Below are 27,466 nucleotides of genomic sequence, written 5' to 3' on the forward strand. Positions count from 1 at the left end.
GGATCTGAAGTGCCCTAAAAGACAGTGAAAACAACCCCCAAAATAATCCTGAATAAAACCAGAAAACAGGGGCGCCTGGGTGGCTCAGTTGTTGGGCATCTGCCTTCAGCTCAGGTAATGATCCTGGGGTCCTGGGATCGAGCCCCACATGAGGCTCCCTCCTCAGCGGGAAGCCTGCTTCTCCCTCTGCCTGCCTCTCCTTCTGCTTGTGTTCCCTCTCTCGCTGTCTCTCTCTCTCAAATAAATAAAATCTTTAAAAAAAAAAAAATGGAAAACAAAATCCCAATAAGTAATATAAACTCCAAATAAAATTCCATAAAATGTATTTACTCAGTATAGAAGGAATATTGAACAAAGCAGTTCAGAAATAAAATCATTTTGGAGGTGCCTGAGTGGTCTGTTAAGCAAGTATCTGCCTTTGGCTCAGGTTATGATCCCAGGATCCTGGGATCAGGGTCCCTGCTTCTTCCTCTGCCCCTCCCCTCTCTTGTGCGCTCTCTCACTCTGTCTCTCTCTCAAATCTTTAAAAATAAATAAGTAGATAAGTTCATTTTTTAATAAGAAGAACCAATTAATTGTTAAATTGGTGATGCTGAGATGATTTATGTCCTGTTTATGTGATACTCATTGCTTCAGACCTGCTTTTAGCAGAAGCAGGGCTTAGCTTATTGGGTAGGTATAATATATGAGAGATCTGCTCATTACAGAATGTAGACTTAATTGTAGGAAGGTGTTTAAGCAATTTAAGAGAAGACTATTAAAATATATAAATAAAATGTGCTATTTATTTTTCTTAGTTCTGAAACTCAGATATGTTGAGTGGTATTGCTGTTATGGCAGTATAAAGTAATATTTTAATTACATACGATTCTTCTACATCATGACTCATCTGACACTTTCTGGCTATTGGTGTATTATTTAAAGTATAGATTATTATTGTGGATTTTTATTTCCATTCCATCTTTGTTTTCATCTATTACATATTCACATGTAGCCATCTGATCTGTGTGCATGACCTTAAAGATCAAGAAAGAATGTATGGATGAATCTGGGGCAGCTGGGTGGCTCAGTGGGTTACGCCTCTGCCTTCGGCTCAGGTCATGGTCTCAGGGTCCTGGGATCGAGCCCCGCATAGGGCTCTTTGCTCAATGGGGAACCTTTCCCCCCCACCCCGCCTGCCTCTCTGCCTACTTGTGATTTCTCTCTCTGTCAAAATAAATAAATAAAATCTAAAAAAAAAAAAGAATGTATGGATGAATCAGAATCATTCTAAATTTATCACCACCACTAGGAAAAGAAGTCAGAATGGAAGTCCCTCCTGGTACTGGTTCAGAATATCCACATTCTGTAATTTTTCATTAATGTTGCTTGGCTACCTCCTTGACACAAAATTTCCAATCAGAGAGGCACCTGGGTGGTTCAGTCAGTTAAGGGTCCAACTTTTGGTCTCCACTCAGGTCATGATCTCACGGTTGTGGGATCGAGCCCCTTGTTGGACTCTGTGCTCAGTGTGGAGTCGGGCTCTCTGCTCAGCAGGGAGCCTGCTTCCCCTGCTCTCTCTGCCTGCCTCTCTGCCTACTTGTGATATGTCTGTCAAATAAATAAATAAAATCTTTAAAAAAAAAAAAAAAGAAAAGAAAAGAAAGCTGTTTCCCTTTTTCATTGGGTTTTTGTGGCTCTCCTGTGTTTCCTTACTCTGATGTCAAAGTACCATAATATGCAGCATGGTCCCTGGGATGTAGAATGTTCTAAAGAAATGCTTGAGTTGGGGCGCCTGGGTGGCTCAGTGGGTTAAAGCCTCTGCTTTCGGCTCAGGTCATGATCCCAGGATCCTGGGATTGAGCCCCACATCCGGCTCTCTGCTCTCTGCTCCTCCTCTCCTCTCTCTGCCTCTCTGCCTACTTGTGATCTCTGTCTGTCAAATACATAAATTTTTTTAAAATCTTAAAAAAAAAAAAAAGAAATGCTTGAGTCATTCTTGAATTGCCTTTTTTCCTTTGTATTACCTCAGACTTCATATTAAAATATGGCGTATATCACAGACCTCCTGCTTCATGTACTAACTACCCTTCAGTATGGAACGTCCTTCTCTCCACATCAGTGGATCTTAGGAACTTCCTTGGAGTAACTGGAAAAGTATTAGATCATTTTTCACATCCTGTCTTACAGTTGCATTAGATTAATTGGAAATTATTTGTATTTTGTAGACTGCTGAACAAGAAACTAAAGGCCTTCCGAGTAAGAAAGGAATTGTACAGTCTATTGTTGGTCAAGGCTATCATCGTAAAATAGTTCTGGCATCACAGTCCATACAGAATACTGTATATAAGTAAGTATTTTGCAAAGAGGAAGTCTAGATATTTAACATTGTTTCACGTAATATTATTTATGTATAAAAATATGCAAAAGACTTATCACTTCATGGGAGGAACCACTTTGTAGCTAGATTTTATTGCTACTTCAACAAATACATCCCCATGTATAGGTTCACAGTGAGTATTACCTGATACAGGATTTCATTTTATTACATCTGTGCTGAAACTGTTGATGGCCTAAGAAACCCTGGTCTAGGGCGCCTGGGTGGCTCAGTGGGTTAAGCTGCTGCCTTTGGCTCAGGTCCTGATCCCAGGATCCTGGGATCAAGTCCCACATCGGGCTCTCTGCTCAGCGGGAAGCCTGCATCCCCTCCTCTCTGTCTCCTGCCTCTCTGCCTACTTGTGCTCTCTGTCTGTCAAACAAATAAATAAAATCTTTAAAAAAAAAAAAAAAAAAAAAAAAAAAAGAAACCCTGGTCTATTCAGTACCATTATTCACAATGTCCAGAAGAGGGCATCTTGATGTTTCCTTTTTATATAATTTATTATGTAATTTATCATTGATGCTTTTATTTAGGTGTTTTCTTATAGTCCCTAAAACTAATTCTTACTATTTAGAAAGAAAAGTCCTAATAATACATAAAGTAACCAAAGCATTATAAAGCTATCACATGTAAACCTTCAATAACTTTTAAATATGAACATTTTTATCTTGTATAAAGATTCCAATTTGGAGTTGCTGTTATTTCTAAAGTAGTAAGCCTTGTAAAAAATTTGCTGTAGTTTTACTTTTCCAAAAAATAAAATGGTTCCACTGCCATTTAAAAGTTCTCCCAAAGTTTTAATAATAGTAACTGGCACACGATAGTTTGGTCTTAGTTTATTTCAACTATAATGCACTTTTCTTTTAAAGGCTTAAGATGAAGGATCATCTTCCTACAGTTTCAAAATTACTACTGCTTTTCACCTTTTTTTTCCTAATAAAGGTTAGTTTGGTATATTGAACAATACAAAGTTACATAAAATCTCAAAAAAATTATAAGACAAAACTTAGAAGTATTTTCAAAATGAGATCAACCAAAATGAGACTCAAATGTGAATATCTACCTTCTTTCCAATTCTTACTGTACTTGCCCTGGCCCTCACTACAATTATCCTTGTCTGTAACTCTTCTGTTACATTAACAGCAACATTACAGATAACCTTTAAGCTGGTTTCTATCCTTAATCCCATTCCTAGAGATACAATTTATGTGATGTGTGTACTTGCTATGTATTATTCATACGTTTTTAAATTTTATATGTAATATTTAGGATTTAGGTTCTTTAGGATTCTCTTGTAACTGCTTTTTTTCAAATTTCTACCTGTCGGCAAATTTTCATTTACAATTATATTGGTTTTTTTCCTGATACTAGAAAAGTCTTATTTATTTTTAAGTTATTTACTTAGCTAATTTGGTTTTGTTTTTTTAAGTGATGGACAGTCTTCAGCCATTCCTGTAGCCAGTATGGAGTTTGCAGCCATTTGTCTCAGAAATGCCTTGTTGCTCTTACCCGAAGAACAGCAAGATCCAAAGCAGGAAAATGGGTCTAAAAATAGTAATCAATTAGGTGGGAACACGGAAAGCAGTGAAAGCAGTGAAACTTGCAGGTATTCTAATCCCTTTGGCCCCCTTTGGTGAAACCCCTCAGGAATTCATCAGTAAGCCTCTTTGTCCTTTAGATGAATTCCTAAAATCTGGAGCCTGAATTTCCTAAATCCCCTGTTTTGAATAATAAGAAAGGAAAGTATGAATGTTAAGTATTTCTGGAAGAGAGAAATAATTTGGAGACTGAGGAGAGAACCTTAGAAAAGTGGAAAGAAACAGCTTTTCTCTAACAGGAGGAATATTTGTAAAGAAATCCTGTTGCTCTCAGAGAGGGCACTTTGTTTTTATGTTCGTTAAAATACCTAAATCCTAAAACTTCTCCTTTCTTCTTAACCTATGCCTTTTCTCGTAACATCCCATAAACCATTAACCTCCAGAATATTTCTATTAGATTCTAGTTTTTTAGTATAAGTTAAATATTAACCAGTCTCTAGAAATTAAAAGAACTTCTGATAATAATAAAACACCATTATATATAAAGTTCTTTTTACACGTGGCACCTTTAAATTGAAGTGTTTCATCCCAGTGTCTTTTCTTGATTTTGATAGAAATATATGTAGTAAAGAAAATTTGAAACAAAATTACAGGGGGGTTTGTTTTTTTCCTCCATCAGGGGGTTATGTTTTACTGTAGTTGATAGAAAGCAATCAGAAGACCAAGAAATGTGTGAAAATAAATACAGGAGTGGTTTCCTTTGTAGAGATACTATTTACAATTAGAAATTTTTAGAAACAGTATTTTGTACTGGGGGAAAGAAACTGAAATACAGTATATCTTTAACACACTGGTGATACCAACCTACTAAGCATTTTGCATTTGTTGTGTTTGGCTCTTCTTTATGTTTGGCATAAACAATTGCATGTGAGTGGGGAGAGGGAAACAATTTTATATTTAATTGTTTATTTGCTTTTCATAATTTAGAGTCTATCTTTGTTTTAGCAGTAAAAGCCATGATGGAGATAAATTCATTCCAGCTCCACCTTCTTCTCCATTGAGAAAACAAGAATTAGAAAACTTAAAGTGAGTATCTAAACAAAATTAGTATAGCAACTAGTGTACATTATTTCCAATCTTTGTTATGTTATGAATTACATTGATGGAATGTCAAATGTTAAACCAGCCTTTCAATCTTGTGATAAACCCCGCTAGTCAGAATGTGTTATTTTTTTTATAAATTGTTGGATTCAATTTATTAATATTTTGCTAAGAATATTTACTTCTTGGGTGCCTCACTGGCTCAGTTGGTGGAGCATGCAACTCTTGATCTTGGGGTTCTGAGTTTGAGCCCCATGTTGGGTGTAGAGATTACTTAAAAATAAAATCTTGATGGGTGCTGGGTGGCTTAGTCATTAAGTGGCTGCCTTCAGCTCAGGTCGTGATTCCAGAGTCTTGGGATCAAGCCCCACATCAGACTCCCCACTCAGCAGGAAGCCTGCTTCTCCCTTGTGCACTCCCCCTGCTTGTGTTCCTGCTCTCACTGTGTCTCTCTCTGTCAAGAAAAAAAATCTTAAAAAAAATAAAATCTTGAAAGAGAAAAGCCATCTTTTATATTCTAGTTTCCATAAGATACCATTTTTCTTCATTCTGAGGCTCTTCTTTCAACATTTCTTACAATATAGGTCTTAATTTTCCTAGGTTTTTTTGTTTTTGTTTTTATATTTTTAGCTGTTTAAATCTACAGTTGTTTGGGCGCCTGGGTGGCTCAGTTGTTAAGCGTCTGCCTTTGGCTCAGGTCATGATTCCAGGGTCCTGGGATTGAGCCCCACATTGGGCTCCCTCCTTGGCAGGAAGCCTGCCTTTCCCTTTCCCACTCCCTCTTCTTGTGTTCCCTCTCTGGCTGTCTCTGTCTGTGTCCAAGAAATAAATAAATAAATAAATCTACAATTGTCTTTATTTCATCTTCATTCTTAGAGAATATTTTTGCTAAAAATAGAACTCTTCAGTTGATAGTTTGTTTTTCCTTTCACTGAGTTCTTTGAAGAGGTCACTGCATTATCTTCAACCTCTGTTACTTGTGATTAGAAGTTTATAGTCATTGGGGCACCTGGGTGGCTCAGTGGGTTAAAGCCTCTGCCTTCGGCTCAGGTCATGATCCCAGGGTCCTGGGACTGAGCCCTGCATCGGGCTCTCTGCTCAGCAGGGAGCCTGCTTCCCCCCACCCTCTTTCTGCCTGCCTCTCTGCCTACTTGTGATCTCTGTCTGTCAAATAAATAAATAAATAAAATCTTTAAAAAAAAAAAAGAAGTTTATAGTCATTGTACGGAGGTGCCATTTTTCTATCTATAGATTACCTCTGTTTTTCAGCAATTAGACTATGATGAGTCTGAGTGTGATTTTCTTCATTTTTACTCTTAGAGTTAGCTGACTTTAAATCTGTAAATTTATCTTTCAACTAATTTGATATATTTTGACCATAATTTCTTCATATTATTTCTGGAGCTAGGCTGAACGATACAGCATTACTTTTAAAAATTATTTCAGTAGGGGGCACCTGGGTGGCTCAGTGGTTTAAGCCTCTGCCTTCCGCTCAGGTCATGATCTCAGGGTCCTGGGATCGAGCCCTGCATCTGGCTATCTGCTCTGCAGGGAGCCTGCTTCCCCCTCCTCTCTGCCTACTTGGGATCTCTCTCTCTGTCAAATAAATAAATAAAATCTTTTTTTAAAAATGATTTCAGTAATAGAATTGCAAATTAAAATGAAAAGAAAGAGCCATTATTTCTTTTATTAGACTTATTACTGTTTTTTGGGGCACCTGGGTGGCTCAGTGGGTTAAAGCCTCTGCCTTTTGGTTCGGGTCATGATCCCAGGGTCCTGGGATCAAGCCCCACATCGGGCTCTCTGCTTAGCAGGGAGCCTGCTTCTTCCTCTCTCTCTCTCTGCCTACCTTACTCTGCCTACTTGTGATCTCTATCAAATAAATAAAATCTTTAAAAAAATAAAATAAGGGGCGCCTGGGTGGCTCAGTGGGTTAAGCCTCTGCCTTCGGCTCAGGTCATGATCCCAGGGTCCTGGGATCGAGCCCCGCATCGGGCTCTCTGCTCAGCAGGGAGCCTGCTTCCCCCTTCTCTCTCCGTCTGCCTCTCTGCTTACTTGTGATCTCTGTCTGTCAAATAAATGAATAAAAAATCTTTAAAAAAAAAATAAATAAAAAATAAAAAATAAAAAAATAAAATAAAATACTTTTAAAGAATTATTACTGTTTTTTAAGAGCCATGATTTCTTATGTTTTTGCCTACTGCACAAGATTGACAAAAGTACATTTAAACGTATATATGTTGCTGGTAGCATTAGAAATTGATGGATTACTTTTGGAAACATTTCATTTATTCCCATTTTTTTCTTAACAGTGCTAGCCTTGTGAAAGGTACAGAGGAATTAGAGGAAAAAAACACTACCTTCAAAAAGAAGGGGTGCCTAGTGGCTCAGTTGGTTAAGCAACTGCCTTCAGCTCGGATTGTGATCCCAGAGTCCTGGGATCAAGCCCAGTGTCCAGCTTCTTGCTCATTGGGGAGCCTGAATCTCCCTCTCCCTCTACCTTCTACTCTACCTGCTTGTGCATGCACGCACGCTCTCTCTCTCTCTAGCAAATAAATAAATAAAATTAAACAAAGAAAACAAAAGCAGATGGTGAGGAGCACCTCAGTGGCTCAGTCAGTTGAGTGTCCAACTCTTGATTTCAGCTCAGGTCTGATCTTCGATTGTGCAATCAAACCCCACATGGGGCTCCACACTCAGGGGGGAATCTACTTCTGTCCCCCTCTCCCTTTGCCCCTCCCCCAACTGGCATGCTCTCTGTCTCTCTCAAATAAATAAATCTTTTTTTTTTTTTTTAAAGCAGATGTCCAACACCTAGGAGAAAATGATATTAATTAGTAGTTTAGTTATTAGGTGGTGAGATTTGGGGTGTCCCTTTTTTTCTTGTGATAGTACCCTGAGAAGTGAAAAATTACATCACTTTAAAATTTTGCATTTCTTTCAGTCTGCTCAAAGTGCTCAGTCTGATGCCAAGGTTTACTAATGGCTTGCATTTCTTTTTCTGTGAACCACCTGTTTGTAGAATTTTACCATTTTCATATTGGGATTTTCATCCTTTTTTTTATAAGAGTTCTTATATATTATAGAAATTGGCCTTTGTTTATGATATTAGTTGTAAAACAGAATTTCATAAGTATTCATGTAATGTGTAGAAAGGCCTTCTTGCCTCCAAGGATGAGAAAATAATTCACCCATGTGTTCTAGCATTGTCACAACCACCAATCTAAATTTCTGTTTCATCTAGAATGTATTTTATAGAAATGAATAAGGTAGGGATCTATCTTTACTATGTGTAATTTTTCATAGTATAACCCATTTGATTAACTTCATTTAACTTTCAAATCAAACATGAAACAACTATAAAATGTTAAGATTTTAGGCCTAAACAGTTTAAAATTATATTTTTATAAAATAACATGTATATGTTTATTTGCATAAAATAAGTAGGGGGATCTATGTCAAAACTTTCATGTGGTTATCCCTGAATGGTGGAATAACTGATGATTTTTATTTTCTTATGGGGTATCTGTTTTTTCTAATTCTTTAAAAAGGAAGATATTGCATTAATGTTAGCGATGCCCTTCCTTGCATACCTAGTATTTTTGGAGGAAGATTGGCCAGTGGATGTATTCTTTTCTCTCTCTCTCTCTTTTTTCCCCCATTTAAATAAAGATGTGCCCTTTTCATTTTTCTTTTTCTTTTTTTTTAAAGATTTTTATTCATTTATTTTGAGAGAGAGGGGATTCATTAATTATAATAATTATAATAATTCATTAATTAGTAAGTTATTTATTTGTTTTGTGTGTGAGAGAGAGAAAAGGAGAGAGGGTGCTTGTGTGGGCAGGAGGAGGGGCAGAGGGAGAAAGAATCTCAAACAGACTCCACACTGAGTGCAGGGCCTTGACACAGGGCCCAGTCCCACAACCCCAAGATCATGACCTGAGCTGAAATCAAGAGTCAGACGCTTAACTGACTGAGCCTCCCAGATGCCCCCAAGATGTGCCCTTTCCTGATCATATTCTGTCAGATCAGTGTGTTTATGACAGGGCATTGCTGTCCATGAGCACAAGGCTCTATGCACCATTCTCACCTAGACAACAACTTTTATTTCTTTATGTTATTCTATTGAGGTATACCAGAAATTCCCTCTTTGCATTAATACCCCTCTCTGTCCTGGGTTTTGTTATCAGGAGAAAGGAATTAATCCTCTGATTATATGGAGGATTAAATCTTAAGTTCAATTAGAAACGAATTGGTCATTTAAGATTTTGAAAGTAAAGTTTTGGTTTTTTAAAACTTGACGAAGTTAATTAAAAGTTTCTTTGGGGCGCCTTGGTGGCTTAGTCTGTGAGCATCTGCCTTCAGCTCAGGCCATGATCCCAGGGTCCTGGGGTCAAGCACTGCACCGGGCTTTCTGCTCTGTGGGGAACCTGCCTCTCCCTCTTCTCACTGCTTGTGATCTGTCTTGCTGTCTCTCTCTCTCTCAAAAAAATAAATCTTAAAAAAAAATGTTTTCTTCAGTAATCTTCAGTTATATTAAAATTCTTGAATTCTCAGATGACCCATAAGATAGCAAGGAGATAAAAGTACTGTAACAAAATACCAGTTAAGGGACATCTCTGTGGCTCAGTCGGTTAAGTGTCTGACTCTTGATTTCAGCTCAGGTCATGATCTTAGGGTCGTGGGATCGAGCCCCATGTTGAGCTCTGCGCTCAGCATGAAGTTTGCTTCCCTCATGCACATGCTCTTTCTCTCTCTCTCTCAAATAAATAAATCTTAAAAAAAAAAACAAATTAGCAGTGAAACACCAGTGATAACAAAATACACAGAAGAATGTTGCCACTGAGTGAAATAAAATTGAATTTTTAAAAAGCAGCCAAATTCCAACCATATTACTAAAACTCACCATGTTAGATTTTTGTCCTAAATGAAAATTTGTAAAAACAAAGCAAATTAAGTAAAGCTAGACTGTACTTGATATAAAGTGAGCTGGCAGGAAAGAGGTGAATTATAGTGCTCAGCCAGTATGGTATTAGGGAAAATGCTTTAATTTGCCCAAAAAAATGTATTGTTTTTCCTCCAGTATTCCTAATGTTTTCTAGAGATATCTCTCTTTATGGAGCCACCTACATTTTATATTTATCTAAGGGGTTCATCTATTTTTTTTAAGATTTTATTTATTTATTTGACAGAGAGAGATCACAAGTAGACAGAGAGGCAGGCAGAGAGAGGGGGGGAAACAGGCTCCCCGCCGAGCAGAGAGCCCGATGCGGGACTCGATCCCAGGACCCTGAGATCATGACCTGAGCCGAAGGCAGTGGCTTAACCCACTGAGCCACCCAGGCGCCCAGTTCATCTATTTTTAATAGGTTATTGTGTGTGAAAAAAATCTCAGTACAAAAAGTTATATAGTATAGCGTGCCTAGCTGGCTCACTCCGAAGAATGTGTGACTCTTGATCTCAGGGTCATGAAGTTTGAGTTCTCTGTTAAGGCATATAGATTACTTAAAAATAAAATCTTAAAATGAAAAAAGATGTGGTATGGTATAAGTAAAATTTGACCCATCCCAGTCCTCTGTTTCCAAGATCTTCCCTGAGGGCCAACCAATAAAACTGCATTATATGGATATGACATACTTTATCATTACTTTAAATTTAGATGTGTTTTTGTTTTGTTTTGTTTTGTTTGTTTTTTGTTTTCTGTTTTTTTAAGATCTTATTTATTTGACAGAGAGAGAGATCACAAGTAGGCAGAGAGGCAGGGGGAAGCAGGCTCCGCACTGAGCAGAGAGCCAGAACCAGGGCCTGATCCCAGGACCCTGAGATCATGACCTGAGCCTGAGGCAGAGGATTAACCCACTGAGCCACCCAGGCGCCCCTATTTAGCTGTTTTTAGTGTTTCAGTCTTTTTTTTTTTTTTTTTTTTTTTTAAAGATTTTATTTATTTATTTGACAGACAGAGATGACAGGTAGGCTGAGAGGCAAGCAGAGAGAGAGGAGGAAGCAGGCTCCCCTAGGAGCAGAGAGCCTGATGTGGGGCTCGATCCCAGGACCCTGGGATCATGACCCGAGCCGAAGGCAGAGGCTTTAACCCACTGAGCCATCAAGGCGCCCCTAGTGTTTCAGTCTTTGATGTTACAAATATTGCAGTGAATATCATTATACACAGTTTTTTAAGGAGAATCCTTAATGAATAAGGGGTTTTTTTGGTTTTTTTTTGTTTGTTTGTTTTTAAAGATTTTATTTATTTATTTGACAGACAGAGATCACAAGTAGGCAGAGAGGCAGGCAGAGAAAGAGGAAGGGAAGCAGGCTCCCTGCTGAGCACAGAGCCCAAATCAGGGCTTGATCCCAGGACCTTGAGATCATGACCTGAGCCTAAGGCAGAGGCTTTAACCCACTGAGCCACCCAGGCGCCCCAATGAATAAGGTATTTTAAACAATTTTTAAATTTGATTTAATTTTTACATTTTTTTTTTTGAGTACTAATCTTAGGATGGCTTTATGCCATTTAACAAGTATATTATTCTCTAATGGCTGAACAGCTGCAGAGTTGTGTAAATTAATTTTGCCTTTTGAAAGTGGCATTAAAGAGAAGGGTATGTGCAGAGTGGTATACTCCCTCTCTGAATTTTGTTCCCTTCCTGGCGTAACTCTTTGCTTTCCATTGCCCTAGTGGGAGGATTGATGATTTTTAGAGAAAATAAAATTACTTACTCATTTTCGTGGAAAGGGGCAAAGGGTCTCCATGGGGAATTCCATCATCATAAAGTGAGGTAAGGATGGGTTTGCTGGTATATATTAACCTTTCTTCTTATGGAGCAGATGGGAGAAAGGAAATGGAACAAGATGGAAGGAGCCTTAGGGTAGATTTATAAAAAGAGCTGCTATGCAAGACAGTAGTAATGGTAATGTGGAGACAAATGGTGCAGGGAGGGAGTTCTAAAAGATTTGTGTCGTAATTTTCAAAGCTATAAAAGCTCATAATACAGTTGGGTGTGTTAAAGGGCAGTCTGTGGCAAGAGCCAGCTGTCTTCTGTAGAAGGAAGGATACTGAGTACACTGGTTTTCTGTTAAAATCATGAAATTCTTAGAGATTTCATCTATTTCTGACCTGAATTCTTTATGTGATTGGAAATGTGTGTGACTAGTGTATAGTTTAGTTTTTATGGACTATTATATTTGACCCCTTGTGCCCTATGATACCCAAGACAGCAATGTAAAACCTCATTTCCTATTTCCAGCATAACTAATATGCAGTAAATTATCGTGAGTGTTCTACTGGCCACTTCTTATGGTATGGGTTCACAGCCTCTTGAGTACATTCATTTTTTTTTTTCATTTGTATATAAATGAAGATGGCTTCCAAAAAATATTCATTCTAACCAAGTTTCAAGTATGTTTTTGAGGACAGATGACACCTGAAGCAATTGTGAGATTCTATATTAGAATTAAGATAGTTTTCAGAATAATATTCTCACAATTAAAACAGAAATTTGCTCCACATCAGGAAGTGTCTCAGAAATCAACTAAGCATTTTAATTGTGAGGCTCAGATGAACAGATGAACACTATTAGAGTATTGTTCAGTTCCTGAATCATTCAGAGCTCTGCAAAAACATCAGTTTCATTCAGTTAGGAAAGCACATGCACACACACACATGCGTGCACACATTCTACAGCCTTAAATAAATGCTGTGACTTAAAATTTTCAAAATAAAAGGTGATTCTATTTTTAGGTATTTACCCAAGATAAATGAAAACTTATGTATACAATAAATCATAGCAGCTTTATAGAGAAAAACGAGAAATAGTCCATGTAACCATTAGGAAAAGAACAGATAATTAAATTATAACCATTGTATACACTGGAATACTACTCAGCTATAAAAAGCAACAAATTATTGATACACAACATCAATATGAATGAATCTCAGAACTACTGTATGATTCCATTTATGCCATTTATATTACAGGCAAAGCTATACTAAACTGATTTATATTGATTGAAATCAGAGCAGTGGTTGGGAGGAATTAACTTGAAGAATCTTTCTGCAGTGATAGAAATGTTCTATATCTTAATTGGGCTGGTGGTCACATGTATATATTCAAATTCATCAAACTACACTTAAAGTGATGCATTTTAGTATATATAAATTATATCTCATTAAAATTACAATGTATTGGGGGATCTGGGTGGCTCAGTCAGTAGAGCACGTGAGTTTTCATCTCAGGGTTGTGAGTTTGAGCCCCATGTTGGGTGTAGAGATCACTAAAAAAAATTTTGAAAAAAAAAAAAAACAAAGATAAAATGTTAAGGTATTTTGAAATCTTAAAAATATTAATATAATTCTAAGTATATTCTTTTGAGGGGTACCTGGATCACTCAATCAGTTAAGCATCTTCCTTTGGCTTAGGTCATATCTCAGGGTTCTGGGATTGAGCCCTACATCGGGCTCTTTCTGCTCAGCAGGAGTCCACTTCTCCCTCTGTGCTCTCTCACTCCCTCTCCCTCTTTCTCCCTCCATCTCAAAAATATATTCTTTTTTTTTTTTTAAGATTTTATTTGTTTATTTGACAGATCACAAGTAGGAAGAGAGGCAGGCAGAGAGAGAGGGGGGAAGCAGGCTCCCCGCTGAGCAGAGAGCCTGATGCAGGACTCGATCCCAGGACCCTGAGATCATGACCTGAGCCGAAGGCAGCGGCTCAACCCACTGAGCCACCCAGGCGCCCCTCAAATAAAAATATATTCTTTTGGGAAATATAATTTAACCACTAATGATTAATACATGGTCAGTTTCCTTTACATATTTAGCAAGACGTGGAAAATTTCGTTTTCTTAACAACACAAAAACCATTTTGTATTTAGCGTGTATTCTGCAGATCCTAAGGTTACAGAATCCTGTACCAGAGCTACTTACCAGGTCACTACTAAGCACATGAAAGGCGCACTGTTTAAGCGTATGGTACAACAAGGGATTTCAAAACTTAACTACCAAAAACAATGTAAAATGTATCAGTAATTTTTTATATTGATGATATGTTGAAATGATAGATATAGTGGATTATTTTAAATACATTAAAACTATTTTAAATACATTAAGCGTCTGCCTTCAGCTCAGGTCATGAACCCAGGGTCCTGGGTTTGAGCCCCACATCAGGCTCCACACTCAGCAGGAAGCCTGCTTCTCCTTCTCCCACTCCCCCTGCTTCTATTCCCTCTCTCACTGTTTATCTCTCTGTCAAATAAATAAATAAAATCTTTAGAAAAAAAAATGTAGACAGTAGGAGCATAGTTAAGCACTTGCCTTCAGCTCAGGTCATGATCCCAGGGTGCTGGGAGTGAACCCTGTGTCAGGCTCTCTGCTCGGTGGGGGATTCTCCTGCTTCACCCTCTGCCCCTCCCTTTGCTCACGCGCCCACACTCACTCTATCATTCACTCACTCTCTCAAATAAATAAAATCTTTTTAAAAAAAGAATGTAGACACTTGTGCAGGATTGATATTTTGACCATCTGCTTTAAGTATTAATGTTGCCACATGCATTTGAGAGAGAATGATTTTCTTATACAATGACTATATTATAAGGGTATACTTTTAAGATCTTATTTAACAAACATTTATTGACTTCTACTGATACCTTAAATTTTTAAAACACTTATTGAGATACAATTCACAGACCATGCAATCTCCCCATTTAAAATTTACAATCCACTGTTGTTTTTTTATGATTTTATTTATTTATTTGACAGACAAGGAGGCAGAGGCAGGCAGAAAGAGAGGGGGAGGCAGGCTCCCTGCTGAGCAGAGAGCCCGATGCGCCCTGATCCCAGGATCCTGAGATCATGACCTGAGCCAAAGGCAGAGGCCCAACCCACTGAGCCACCGGGCGCTCCATCCACTGCTTTTTAAGTATAGTCACCGAATTGTACAGCCATTACCACAGTCAATTTTAGAACATTTTCATCACCTGAAAAGAAACTATGCACCCTCTAGGTTTCATCCCTTTGCACCAGTCTACTCCCCAGCTCTATTTAATTTATTTTCTGGAGGCACCTGGGTGGCTCAGTTGGTTAAGCCACAGCCTTCAGCTCAGGTCATGATCCCAGAGTCCAAGGATCAAGTCCCGCATCAGGCTCCCAGCTCTTTGGGGAGTCTACTTCTCCCTCTGACCTTCTCCCCTCTCATTCTCTCTCTCTCTCTCTCTCAAAGAAATATATAAAATCTTTAAGAAAAAATAAAAATAGTTTATTTTCTAGCTCTATAGATTTTTCTATTCTGGACTTTCATATGAATGGAATCAGTGTTGTGGGCTTTAATGACTGGTTTCTCTTTCACTTAGGATGTTTTCAAGGTTTACCCAAGTTGTAGCATATATCATATTCATTTTTATAGCTGAATAGTATTTCATTGTATAAATATACCACATTTTGTTTATCCTTTCATTCATTGAAAGACATTTGGATTGTTTGTCCTTTTTTAAAAAAATTTTTAGGACTTGTGGGTGACTCAGTTAATCGTCTGCCTTGGGCTCAGGTCATTATTCCAGAGTCCTGGGATCAAGTCCCATATCTGGCTCCTTGCTAAGCAGGGAGCCACTCTGCCTGCTTGTCCTCTCTTTCTGTCTATCAAACAAATAAAATCTTTTTTAAAAAAATACTTTTTTAAGAATTTTTCTAAGTAATATCTGTACCCAGTGTGGGGCTTGAACTTAAAACCCTGAGATCAAGAGTCACTTGTTCTGGGGCGCCTGGGTGGCTCAGTGGGTTAAGGCCGCTGCCTTCGGCTCAGGTCATGATCCCAGCGTCCTGGGATCGAGCCCCGCATCGGGCTCTCTGCTCAGCAGAGAGCCTGCTTCCTCCCTTCTCTCTCTCTGCCTGCCTCTCTGCCTACTTGTGATCTGTCTGTCAAAAAAAAAAAAAAAAAAAAAAAGAGTCACTTGTTCTGCTGACTAAGCCAGCCAGACACCCCTTGATTTTCTTTTTTTTTTTAAGATTTTATTTATTTATTTGACAGACAGAGATCACAAGTAGGCAGAGAGGCAGGCAGAGAGAGAAGGGAGGAAGCAGGCTCCCTGCTGAGCAGAGATTCCCGATGCGGGGCTGGATCCTAGGACGCAGGGATCATGACCTGAGCCGAAGGCAGCGGCTTTAACCCACTGAGCCACCCAGGCGCCCTAATTATTTTTGTCTTTACACTATTATGAATAATGCTGCTGTATATATTTGTGTACAAATGTTTGTGCAGGCATATGTTTTTCTGTTTCTCGTGTATATACCTAGAAGTAGAACTGCTGGATCATAAAGTAATTCTGTTCAAGTAATTCTGTTAAAGTAATTCTGTTCAATCACTTGAGGAATTGCCAGACTGTTTTCTAAATGGCTGTACTATTTTATAATCCCACCAGCAGTGTGTGAGTATTCCAGTTCACATTCTCACTAATATTTGTTATTGCCCATCTTTTTGATTATACATTGTGGAAGGTGTGAAGTGGTATCTCATTTGCTTTGATTTACATTTCGCTGAAAATTAATGATGTTGAGCTTCTTTTCATGTGCTTATTGGGCATTTGTATATCTTCTTTGGAGAAATGTTTATTCAGATCATCTGCCTGTTTTTTAATAGGGTTATATTACCCTTTTACTATTGAGTTTTAAGAGTGCTTTATACATTCTAGACATAAGACCCTTTTCAGATACATGATTTACAATTTTTTTTTTTTTACTATTCTATGGGTTATCTTCTCACTTTTTTGAAGGTAGCCTTTGAATCACAAAAGTTTTTCATTTTAATTGAGGTTTAAAAAATAAAATTGAAGGAAAAGTTTTTCATTTTGATGTTCAACTTCCCTATTTCTTTCTTTTCCTTTTTGTTTTTAAGATTGATTTATTTTAGAGAATGTGAATGGGGGGACAGAGGGAGAGAAATCCTCAAGCAGACTCAACAATGAGCATGCAGCCCAACATGGGTCCAATCCCAGGACCCTGTGAGATCATGACTGGAGCTGAAATCAAGAGCCAAATAACTCAGCCACCTAGGCGCCCCTTATTTTTTTCTTTTATTGACCATGCTTTTTGTGTCCCATCTAAGAGTCCTTCACCAAATTCAAGGTCATAAGGGTTTAATCCCTATGTTTTCTTCTAAGAGTTTTATAGTTTTACCTGTTACATGTAGGACTTTTATCTGTTTTTCAGATAATTTTTATATATGATATAAAGTAAGGGCTCATCCTAATTCTTTCACATGCTGGTACCTTATTAACAGGAAAGAAGTAAGTTCGTAGGCTTAGTCATATAGTAACATTTTGTTGTTGCACAGTGGTTTAATAACTGGCTTAGGTATGTACTGATTTTTACATGTTGCATATTGTAGGACATCTTCGTTATTCATTCTGAGATTGTGGTATTAGCTGAACTTTTAATTTGTGAAACTAAAATGGAGCTGCTCTAGAATGTGGAAAAAAGTGTAACAGAACTGGAAAAGGGTAGGAAATCATTTGGGGGCCCACATGGCAAATGTCTGCATGGGAAATTAAAATCACAGCATACAGAATAAAAATGAAATTTCAGTTTGTCTTTTTTTTTTTAATAAGAGGCTCAAAAATGGATAAAAGAAAGTGTTCAGATCAAATTTAATTAAACCTAGTTAAGTTATTCTTAAGTATAAATTATAAAACTCTAATTAGTTCATTTAGAATTTGATATAACACTTAGTAATGATTTCCCATTCAGTTAAAGGGGACCTCCCATGACCCAATGTTTATGTGAGAAGATAAATCAAACAAATTGTTGATGACATAAGTATTATAGTCAGTTCTGTTGTACCTAAGGAATCCAGTTTCTTTTGGTTTTAGCTTAGTGGTTTTATTGTAGCTCGTAAGACATGCCTAAAACAGAATTACGGCTAACAATCTTTTGAATCTCCTGTTGCTCTTACAGAGAGTGTGTGGTCCTGCTAAAATGTATCCACCTATAATCAATTCTACCAAAGAAGGAACCTGCACATGTGACATTTCCTTCACTCGTCAGTAGTGTTCATATTGGCAGGGTTCAAGTAATTCTTCCGTGGTCTGCCATTGCTGTGGAAGCCCATATGGCCACTGCTGACATTGGACAAATCCTTTAACCCCTATAGGTTTTATTTTTCTGTCAAATAAGTGAATTGGGTCGGATGATATTCAGGTCCCTTCTGTATATAAAATGCTGTGTCTCTGACTTCCTGAATCTTGTTTGCTGCCTAGACTAGGACTGGGTACATTGAGATGCTAGATTTGGTTGAAAAAACTTTTTTCAGCTTCTTTCTGTTGGACTTCTATTTGTTTTCGATTTGGGGTGTGTTTGTGAGTATGCTGCTTTTTGTACAGAACTGTTACTAGAAAAGCAAAATGTTTACAAAACATGTGCAATAAAAAACGTTTGAATTTTCTTAAGATTTGAATGTTGAGGGGCTCTTGGGTGGCTCAGTTGTTTGGCTTCTGCCTTGGGTTCAAGTCATGGTCCCAGGGTCCTGGGATCAAGCCCCGCATCAGGCTCCCCGCTCAGCAAGGGAGCTTGCTTCTCCCTCTGCCCCTGCATGTATTCCTTTTCTCGCTGAGTCTCTGTCAAATAAATGAAGAAAATCTTAAAAAAAAAAAATTCGAAATTTGACAAGTTTAACATTTTGAAATTACTGTAGATAATGGAAATAGCTTGAAAGACTTTTTTTTTTTTTTTAGATTTTATTTATTTATTTGACAGACAGAGATCACAAGTAGGCAGAGAGGCAGGCAGAGAGAGAGGGAGAAGCAGGCTCCCCGCTGAGCAGAGAGCCCGATGCGGGGCCCGATCCCAGGACCCTGGGATCATAACCAGAGCCGAAGGCAGAGGCCCTAACCCACTGAGCCACCCAGGTGCGCCAAAAGACTTTTTTTTAAAGTAGGCTCGGGGCACCTGGGTGGCTCAGTGGGTTAAAGCCTCTGCTTTCGGCTCGGGTCATGATCCCAGGGTCCTGGGATCGAGCCCCACATCGGGCTCTCTGCTCAGTGGGGAGCCTGCTTCCTCCTTTCTCTCTGCCTGCCTCTCTGACTACTTGTGACCTCTGTCTGTCTAATAAATAAATTTAAAAAAAATAATAATAATAATAATAAAGTAGGCTCCATGCCCGCAATAGGGCTCAAACTCACAACCCTGAGATCAAGAATCAAGAGCTCTACCAACTGAGCCAGCCAGGTGCATGATTTTTTTTTTTTTTTAATAATATAACCTAGTACCATATTCAGCTTGAAAGAAATAATTATTATTTTAAGATTTTACTTATTCATTTGAGAGAGAGAGAGGAAAAAAAGCAGGCTCCCTGCCTAGCCTCCCATTGTGGGGCTCAGTCCCAAGACCCTGGGACCATGACCTGAGCTGAAGGCAGATGCCCAACCAACTGAGCCACCCACGCACCTCCCCTGGTAGAAATTCTTTATGGGAATTTTTGGGCCAATTTTTCAAATATATTTGCTATAAGATTGCTTTATAAGTTTATTTTCCTTTGACACATTTTGACTGACTAGATTTACCTCCATTTTAGCCTCTTTTAAAAAGGGTTAAACTATTTCAGACATTTGGTTTAGAGTCATTTAACTCACAGAATATGTGGCTTGGCAGATTTTAATGCCCAGTCTTATATGCCTTGCTGTAAGTTGTTTCTTTAAGGAAAGTCCCTACCCTCATTTCTTTCTTCTTTTTTTTCTTTCCTTTCAGAGGGTTTGCATTCTGTGGACCTAGAGCAAGCTCCTCCCACATGTGGAGAAGAGAGTGTGGGGTTGTGTCAGATCCTCCATGGTGTGGGGCGGGTAGAGGGTGGGAAGCTAATGTGTCTCTTCCCTTGAGGTATAGTTCTTCCAGTCTGATGAACTGTCAAATCCACTGTGTGGTTGGTAAAGCAGATTGGACAGTGACTCGAGGAAATAGTGGGGTGGGGGTTGGGGGTTCAGTATTTAAGTAACAACTCTCTAAAGTAAAGTGATTTCTCCAGGGGCTTAGTAGATTAGAGCTATGTGTGTTTCTAGTGTTACCACTCTGTAGGAATTATGCAGAATGGAGTGTTGCTTCCTAGAGGAAAAGGAGGATGAGTGGGGATGATGAGCCGTTGGGGTGGATTGTAAGGCATTAAGGGAAAAGGGGCCATAAATGTTAGTTTTAGTTTTGTGCAATGAAACTTGCTTAATCCTGACAGCTCTTAATCCAAATGCCAGCCGAGAGTTCTGCGTTGACATATTTAAGTATTTTTGAAAAGAAATTATTATTAGAATCTTCTACCCTGTTGTGATTTGATAGGATATCTTCTGGGGAAAGAGGTACAAGTTGAGGAAACCATATTTTTACCTGGTATATAACTGCAGTTTGGACTTCCTGGGCAGCAGAAACCTGTTGCCATCTTACATGACTGATTTCTGGACCCAAAGTGGGTTTGACAGTGGGCTGGAGCAGTAATAGCCCCCTACTGTCGGGAGAGGCCAGGGCAGGCTTTTCCCAGCAAGCCTGCCTGAGGTGTGGCTATCCTAGACGCTAGGCCCTAGAGCATGCAGGATGACTCTCGTGTCTGTGGGAGCTGGGAAGGAGGTGGCTTCATCAGCGAGGCAGCCAGCCAACAAGACAGGTAGAGGTCTGGATGCCTGGAGCAGTAAGTCAAAAAATGTTGAAATCTGTTGTCTTCAGTGATTACCTATTAAACACCTACTATGCAGATGATGAGGAATTGCTCTAGTGTTAGTGCAGGAAACAAAAGATGGTGGGCTTCTGCTTTTAAGGAGCTTATGTTTTGCCCTGACCTTTGACCGTGTTACATTTGAAGATGGATATTAAACTTTATGATTTTCATTCATATAGATCCTGAGCTGATGGTTTTCTTAGGCCTCTGGAGACCTAGGCCTTAAAAGTCCTTTTCTTCATAAGCAATACATGTCTGGCTGATGAGTGAGTGTTCATTGCCATTTTAAAATAGTACAAATAAGCCAAAAGAGGTAATTAAGTCACCCTAATCTCACAACACAGAGCTAAGCGCTGAGGAGCTTCTGCACAGGGGAGATAACTAGCCAGTGCCTCCCTTCTTTGGGCCGTTGCTTCTTCCAACAGAGAGAAGATGCCCCCACCCACCCACCCAGGGGCTGTGGCCACAGGACAGCCTGGCTCATAAAGACAGCTCTTGGAAATACAGGAATATTGACCATAAGCTTGTCAAAAAATCCTTTTAAGAAGGGCATTACTTATGTGCACTTATTCTGTTCTGTGAACAGGTTTAGATTTTAAATTATGTGATTGGTAAGAAAATTTAAACTTTGGAGGGATGCTTGGGTGGCTCAGTGGGTTGGACGACTGCCTTGGGCTCGGGTCATGATCTCAGGGTCCTGGGATCAAGCCCCACATCAGGCTCCCTGCTCAGTGGGGAGTCTTCTTATCCCTCTCCCTCTGCCTCTCCCCCTACTTGTGTTCTTTTGCTTGCTGCGCTTTGCTCTCAAATAAAATCTTCTTTAAAAATTTAAACTTTGAGGGGCGCCTGGGTGGCTCAGTGGGTTAAAGCCTCTGCCTTCGGCTCAGGTCATGATCCCAGTGTCCTGGGATCGAGCCCCGCATCAGGCTCTCTGCTCCATGGAGAGCCTGCTTTCTCCTCTCTCTCTGCCTGCCTCTCTGCCTACTTGTGATCTCTGTCAAATAAATAAATAAATAAAATCTTTAAAAAAAAAAAAATTTAAACTTTGAATTACATTCTGTTTTCTTCCCTTTTAAAGAGACAAGCTTAAATACCTACATTTGTATGCATAGTTATGTATGCATTGGGAAAATCGTAATGTAATCTTTTCTTTCTACTTTATTTTCAGGTAGTCGTGTGAACCAATAGTAAAGCAATATGATCGGATGGGAAGGGCAGTGAATTAGGAGTCCATGGTGTTGAATGTTAGTCCTAACTCTATAATCACACACTCTAAGCTAGAGAATATATTTAATGACTTTGGATTTCAAGCTCTCTCTTCTTAAAACAAGGGACCACATTAGGCTCTCTGTCAGCCCCTACCATTGTAGCCTATGGCCATAAATCTCAATTTCTTTGTGTCACCTCTGGGTCCAGTCTCCTTTTCTGTGTTGTGAGAAGCTGAAGGGACTACTTTGCCTTTAGTGGGATAATTTTCCAAGGTTCCAACAACCAGGATTCATCCAGTGAAGAGGAAACAGCAGGCTATTTCTGGGTTTGCCCAGCTGCACTTTTAGAAAGGCCATTTCTGTCAGGGGTTTCAGATTATTAGAAAACTGCAGGGCCGTGGGGGTTGCATTCTTCCTTAGACTGAAATTACAACCCGAATGCACTTAATGATACGCATATGTACTGTAATTTGTAAACATAACTCAAAACCCTATATCTAAGTTGGGTCATTTGCAGTTGGCCATTCAGACCTCATTTCTATTTGACAGCGGTTTATTTTAAGATTGCTTTTTGGAGCAGTTGTTTAACATTCAAGTGATCTATTAGTGTCAAGTCTTTAGCTAGACCTGTTTTAAATGAGCTGCCTGTTAAGTAGAAAACCAAACAGAAATTTAGCTTCCCAACTTAGCAAAGTCAATGTAACTTAAATGTTCTTATCTTCACGTGTATTTATTCAGCCTGATTTCTTTCTTGAATATTCATTTAGGGTAATAGTACATGTATGAATGCAATTCTTTTAGTTAGTCTTGATGCTGTTGCTTAGCAAGAACTATAAACTTCTTAATAGATTCAGAGAATAACACTTTACAGTAAGCTAAATGGATTTTTTAGTGTGTTAATTGTGTTTCTTAGTGAAATGAGTTTGAAAGAATAGTATCTGCTTCTGGAGCTTTATTTCTGGATATTAAATGTTCTATGGGAAGTAAATTCTCACTAGGCCATTAACTACATTATTTTTTTACAGGCTAAATATTTTAACCCCCTTTTGGTTATTTTGTTGAAGATGGGGGTCAGTTGGATGGAAGCTAAAGATGGTTTGGGTAGATGGCTACACTGTGCCTCAGATGGTAGTTTTATACATCATCCTAATTCTTACCATTACTATTTTGGCTTCCTCTCTTCTTTCCTGGTGTTCAGATCGTCACAGCTATAATTAGGGCGTTTTTCCCTATTTAATTAACAAATACAGCCATTGTCAATTTTGTAACTCAGGTTTTCAGCCCTTTTCTTTTGTGTTTCAGATGCTCCATACTTGCCTGTAGTGCTTACGTGGCTCTGGCTCTGGGTGATAACCTTATGGCTTTGAATCATGCAGATAAACTTCTTCAGCAGCCCAAGCTGTCAGGATCGCTTAAGTAAGTGTGACTTCCCCCCTCTGTCCCAGGGTCATTTTCTTTGGAGGTTTTCAGTTAGTTTGTGGTACATACTGCTGCTCTTTACTCCCCCAGTGGGATATATTATCTAGACAAAGCAACTGACTGAAACATTAATTTGGTAGTTCTTTTCCCTTAACTGTATCTCAAGGATTAAGGGAAGTAGCATTTGCTGCACTGAATATCAGTAGGCAGGAACTTTGCACTGTCTAGTGGCAGCTACAAGCCCTAACTGGAGCATATTTTCACAAAGGGGTCCCCAAAATAAGAGGAGTCCTCAGGAAGAAGACCAACAAAAAAAAGGAGTTTAGTCAGCATCATAAATCTGCTCCAAGGTTCAATTTAAATAGACATAAGAATTCTGACTACATGAGTTTTATTCAAACTCTTCAAATGCCTCTTTAGTATTAGTGTCATTGTCATTCTAAAATTTGCTAAATAGCACCTCTTTCCTTTCATGGATATTGAGTGAGATGCAGCATTTTTTGAATCTTTGTATGATGCCATGCTAAAAATTTTATTCAAAGCCACAAATACTCTGCTTATCGTTAGGACAGTTGTTTTTTCATTCATCCTGTGGGTATATGCCTATAATCTCCAAAATATAATTACTTTTGTGGTCTTTGTTTATAACATACACTGCTTACAATTGGGAAATCATACTCTGAGGAATAATTCTGTTGACGTTTATTTTTGTCTTTAAGAAAACTTATTACTTGGGGCACCTGGGTGGCTCAGTGGGTTAAGCCTCTGCCTTCAGCTCGGGTCATGATCCCAGGGTCCTGGGATCGAGCCCCGCATCGGGCTCTCTGCTCAGCAGGGAGCCTGCTTCCTCCTCTCTCCCTCTCTCTGCCTGCCTCTCTACCTACTTGTGATCTCTGTCAAATAAATAAAAAAATAAAATCTTAAAAAAAGAAAATCAAAACTTTAAAAAAAAAGAGAAAAAGAAAAAAAAAAGAAAACTTATTACTTTATACAAGCATCTAAAATTAACATTGATTAAGGTTGTTTCAGGCCAATGTTTCCCAAACATACATTGTGTCTCCAAAAAAAAGGATAATAGAATATCCAGTAACTTAAGAGACTTTGCCACAGTCAACTATAAGAAAGGTCCTGCCCTTTTTCGAGAAAGCCTTTTCTAACATTCAGGCCTGGAGGGATCCCGAGTTCTAGTTCAAGGCCATGGGGTTGCCTCTGAGGGCACCACCGCCCAAATCAGTGAAGTGGCAGCCCAGAGCTGGTGCCGCTGCCCTCGCTGTTGCCACCGCCGGACTCGGCGCTCAGGCTGTGGCGCATGCAGCCATTATGTGAGCAGTGTTCGGTTTGCTTTTCTTTTTTACAAAAATGAAACACAAATCTTCCCTGCTTTTTCAAATCCTTTGGTCGACATTGTGGTCACTGTTCTCAAATCCCAAGTAGATTCTTGGCATTTGGTGGAAGGTTTTAACTTTATCAACTTTTGAGGGATTGGCCAAGCTGTGTCTGGCAATTTCTTTTTTTAATTCTCGAGTTCTTTTTTCAGTCTCTTAACTGTTCTTTCCCAAGTATTGGTTTCTTAATTAATAACAAGGCCACTGTCTGTCTTCCCAGTAAAGACGAGCATTTTGCATTTGGCAGCTCACATACCACAGCAGCTTTACCCCACAGCTTTTTGCTTTCTGTACACCCGGTCAAAGATTTCTTGTCTTTGGGTGTCATGAAGCATTTCATTTGGCTAAAAAAGGAAAATGTTTTTTAAGTGAATTCACAGAAGACAATTTGAAGTAGTTCTTTGAATTTATATGTTTATGTTTTGTAGTGATTACAGGCTTGTAGATATTACTTTAATTAAGTTTTTAAATTATCATATTTCAAAATATAATTGAAGTTACTGATTTCCTTAAAAGTTATCATTTCTGTTAGGGTATTTGGTAGAGAAGCAAAATGAAAGGTCATTGCAGCCCCTGGCAATTAGAAGAAATTGCTTAATAAAGAATTAAAGAACTCTTGAGTAGTTAATATGTGTAAATATCTAAAAAGGTTATATTGAGGGGCACCTGGGTGGCTCAGTGGGTTAAAGCCTTTGCCTTCGGCTCGGGTCATGATCCCAGGGTCCTGGGATCGAGCCCCGCGTCGGGCTCTCTGCTCAGCAGGGAGCCTGCTTCCTCCTCTCTCTCTGCCTTCCTCTTCATCTGCTTGTGATCTCTCTCTGTCAAATAAATAAATAAAATCCTAAAAAAAAAAATTTAAAAAAAAAAAAAAAAAAAAGGTTATATTGAAAAAAGCCTATTTGAGGACTCGAGATAATGGGGACAGATTCATTTGGGGGCAGACTAGCTAGAGTAGGTGAGATGTAGCCGGACATTTAAAAGGAGGAGTAGAGAGGTGGCTGACTGGCTCAGTTGGTAGAGCATGCAATTGTTGATGTCAGTTTTGTGATTTCAAGCCACATGTTGGGTGTAGAGATTACTTGAAAATAAAACCTTAAAAATTAAAGGAGGAGTTGATATTAACTTGTGGAGATGAGGCCAGGCTTGCCCAAGAAAGCCAGGCCATGGGGGAGCAGTGGGTGTGCCCTACCCAGGATAGGTAGGGCACATGGATCCGGTAGGAGCAGAGCAATTTTGAGGGAGTGGGAATATTGACTGGACATAAAAAAGTGGCACCAGGGGCGCCTGGGTGGCTCAGTGGGTTATAGCCTCTGCCTTCGGCTCTGGTCATGATCCCAGGGTCCTGGAATCAAGCCCCGCATCGGGCTCTCTGCTCAGCAGGGAGCCTGCTTCCTCCTCTCTCTTTCTCTCTGCCTGCCTTTCTGCCTACTTATAATCACTGTCTATCAAATAAATAAATAAAATCTTAAAAAAAAAAAAAAAAAGAAAGAAAGAAAAGTGGCACCAAATTTGGAGAACTCTAAGTTGAAGAAAGTTCTGTTTTCAGGTAGGAAAAAGTCATTAAGATTTTTCCGCAAGGGTATAATATATCTAATCCAATTTTAGTTTTGAAAATTCAATCAGGTGATCATAGAGAAAAATGGCCTGTAAGTAAAAGACTGGAAGAAGCAGGCTCTTAAAAGCCAGGAGGACACGTATGTGTCCTGAAACATCAATGGGCATAAAATAGATGATTTGAAAAGCAGGAAACTTTGGGATAGAAAGTAAAGTTGATCTGACCCAAATCTGGTCTCAGTCCCATTTGGCACTCTGATGTCTTTTGACTGTTCCAGCAGCAGAGCCTGGAGGATTCATCCCTTGACCTGTCTCTTATTTTAGAACATCATTCCCTTCTAATGTTAATGTTATTTTCTGCATAAATAGAATAGTAAATTTGCCAGTTCTGAACTTTTTTCTTAATTGATATGTGTCATTTGTTCCAGCTTAGCTGATATAAAAATTATTGTATATTTTAAGATACTTTTATATAAAGAGATAAGATTTAAGTGGCCTTTAATTGATCCGTTGGTAAACTTCTATTTCAATTCAAAGATTCGAAATATGTGAAGCATGTGTACACCAAATCTTGTTACACATTGGGTGTTTTGTGATGATGACCTATTTCTCAGTTTGGAATCTGTTCTTTTCATCTTAGGTTTTTGGGCCATTTATATGCTGCAGAAGCCCTCATCTCTCTGGACAGAATATCTGATGCCATTACTCACTTGAACCCAGAGAATGTCACTGATGTTTCCTTAGGGATTTCTTCAAATGAGCAGGACCAAGGTTAGTGAGGACACATTTGATCAGAACTGGTCATCATTTCCACTGCCTTCTCAGATATGTGGAAATTTAAAGGGAAAGAAGTTTTAGGTTGGCTCTTTACATATTTGGCTGTACATATTTTGGCTGAATAGACCTAAGAGTTGATTATCACATGGTCTAAATGCTCACATCAGAGGGTCGCCTAGCTGGATCAGTCAGAAGGGCAACTCTGATCTCAGGGTATGAGTTCAAGCACCATGTTGGGTGTAGAAATTACTTACCGCCAAAAAAAAAAAAAAAAGACTGACTTTGGTTTTTTTACGTTTTTTTTTTTTTTAAGATTTTTATTTATTTATTTGACAGAGAAATCACAAGTAGGCACATGTAGGCGGAGAGGCAGGCAGAGAGAGAGGGAGAAGCAGGCTCCCTGCTGAGCAGAGAGCCCAACGTGGGGCTCGATCCCAGGACCCTGGGATCA

At 38.9% G+C, this 27,466-nt stretch overlaps 1 protein-coding gene across 2 annotated transcripts in view; it reads left to right on the forward strand.

The window, feature by feature from the left end:
• CNOT10 (CCR4-NOT transcription complex subunit 10) overlaps positions 1–27,466 on the forward strand; it is a 77,399-nt gene that overhangs the window by 43,357 nt on the left and 6,576 nt on the right. Inside the window, exons 11-15 of one of the 2 annotated variants that reach the window (XM_080828219.1) lie at positions 2,208–2,329; positions 3,789–3,965; positions 4,903–4,983; positions 23,183–23,296; positions 26,879–27,009. In XM_080828219.1, the coding sequence (XP_080684345.1) occupies positions 2,208–2,329; positions 3,789–3,965; positions 4,903–4,983; positions 23,183–23,296; positions 26,879–27,009 (625 nt within the window). The remainder of the gene's footprint in view (positions 1–2,207; positions 2,330–3,788; positions 3,966–4,902; positions 4,984–23,182; positions 23,297–26,878; positions 27,010–27,466) is intronic. The other variant, XM_080828220.1, reaches the window with a different exon arrangement.

The sequence above is a fragment of the Martes martes genome, assembly GCF_963455335.1.
Source record: "Martes martes genome assembly, chromosome: 1".
NCBI lineage: Eukaryota > Metazoa > Chordata > Mammalia > Carnivora > Mustelidae > Martes > Martes martes.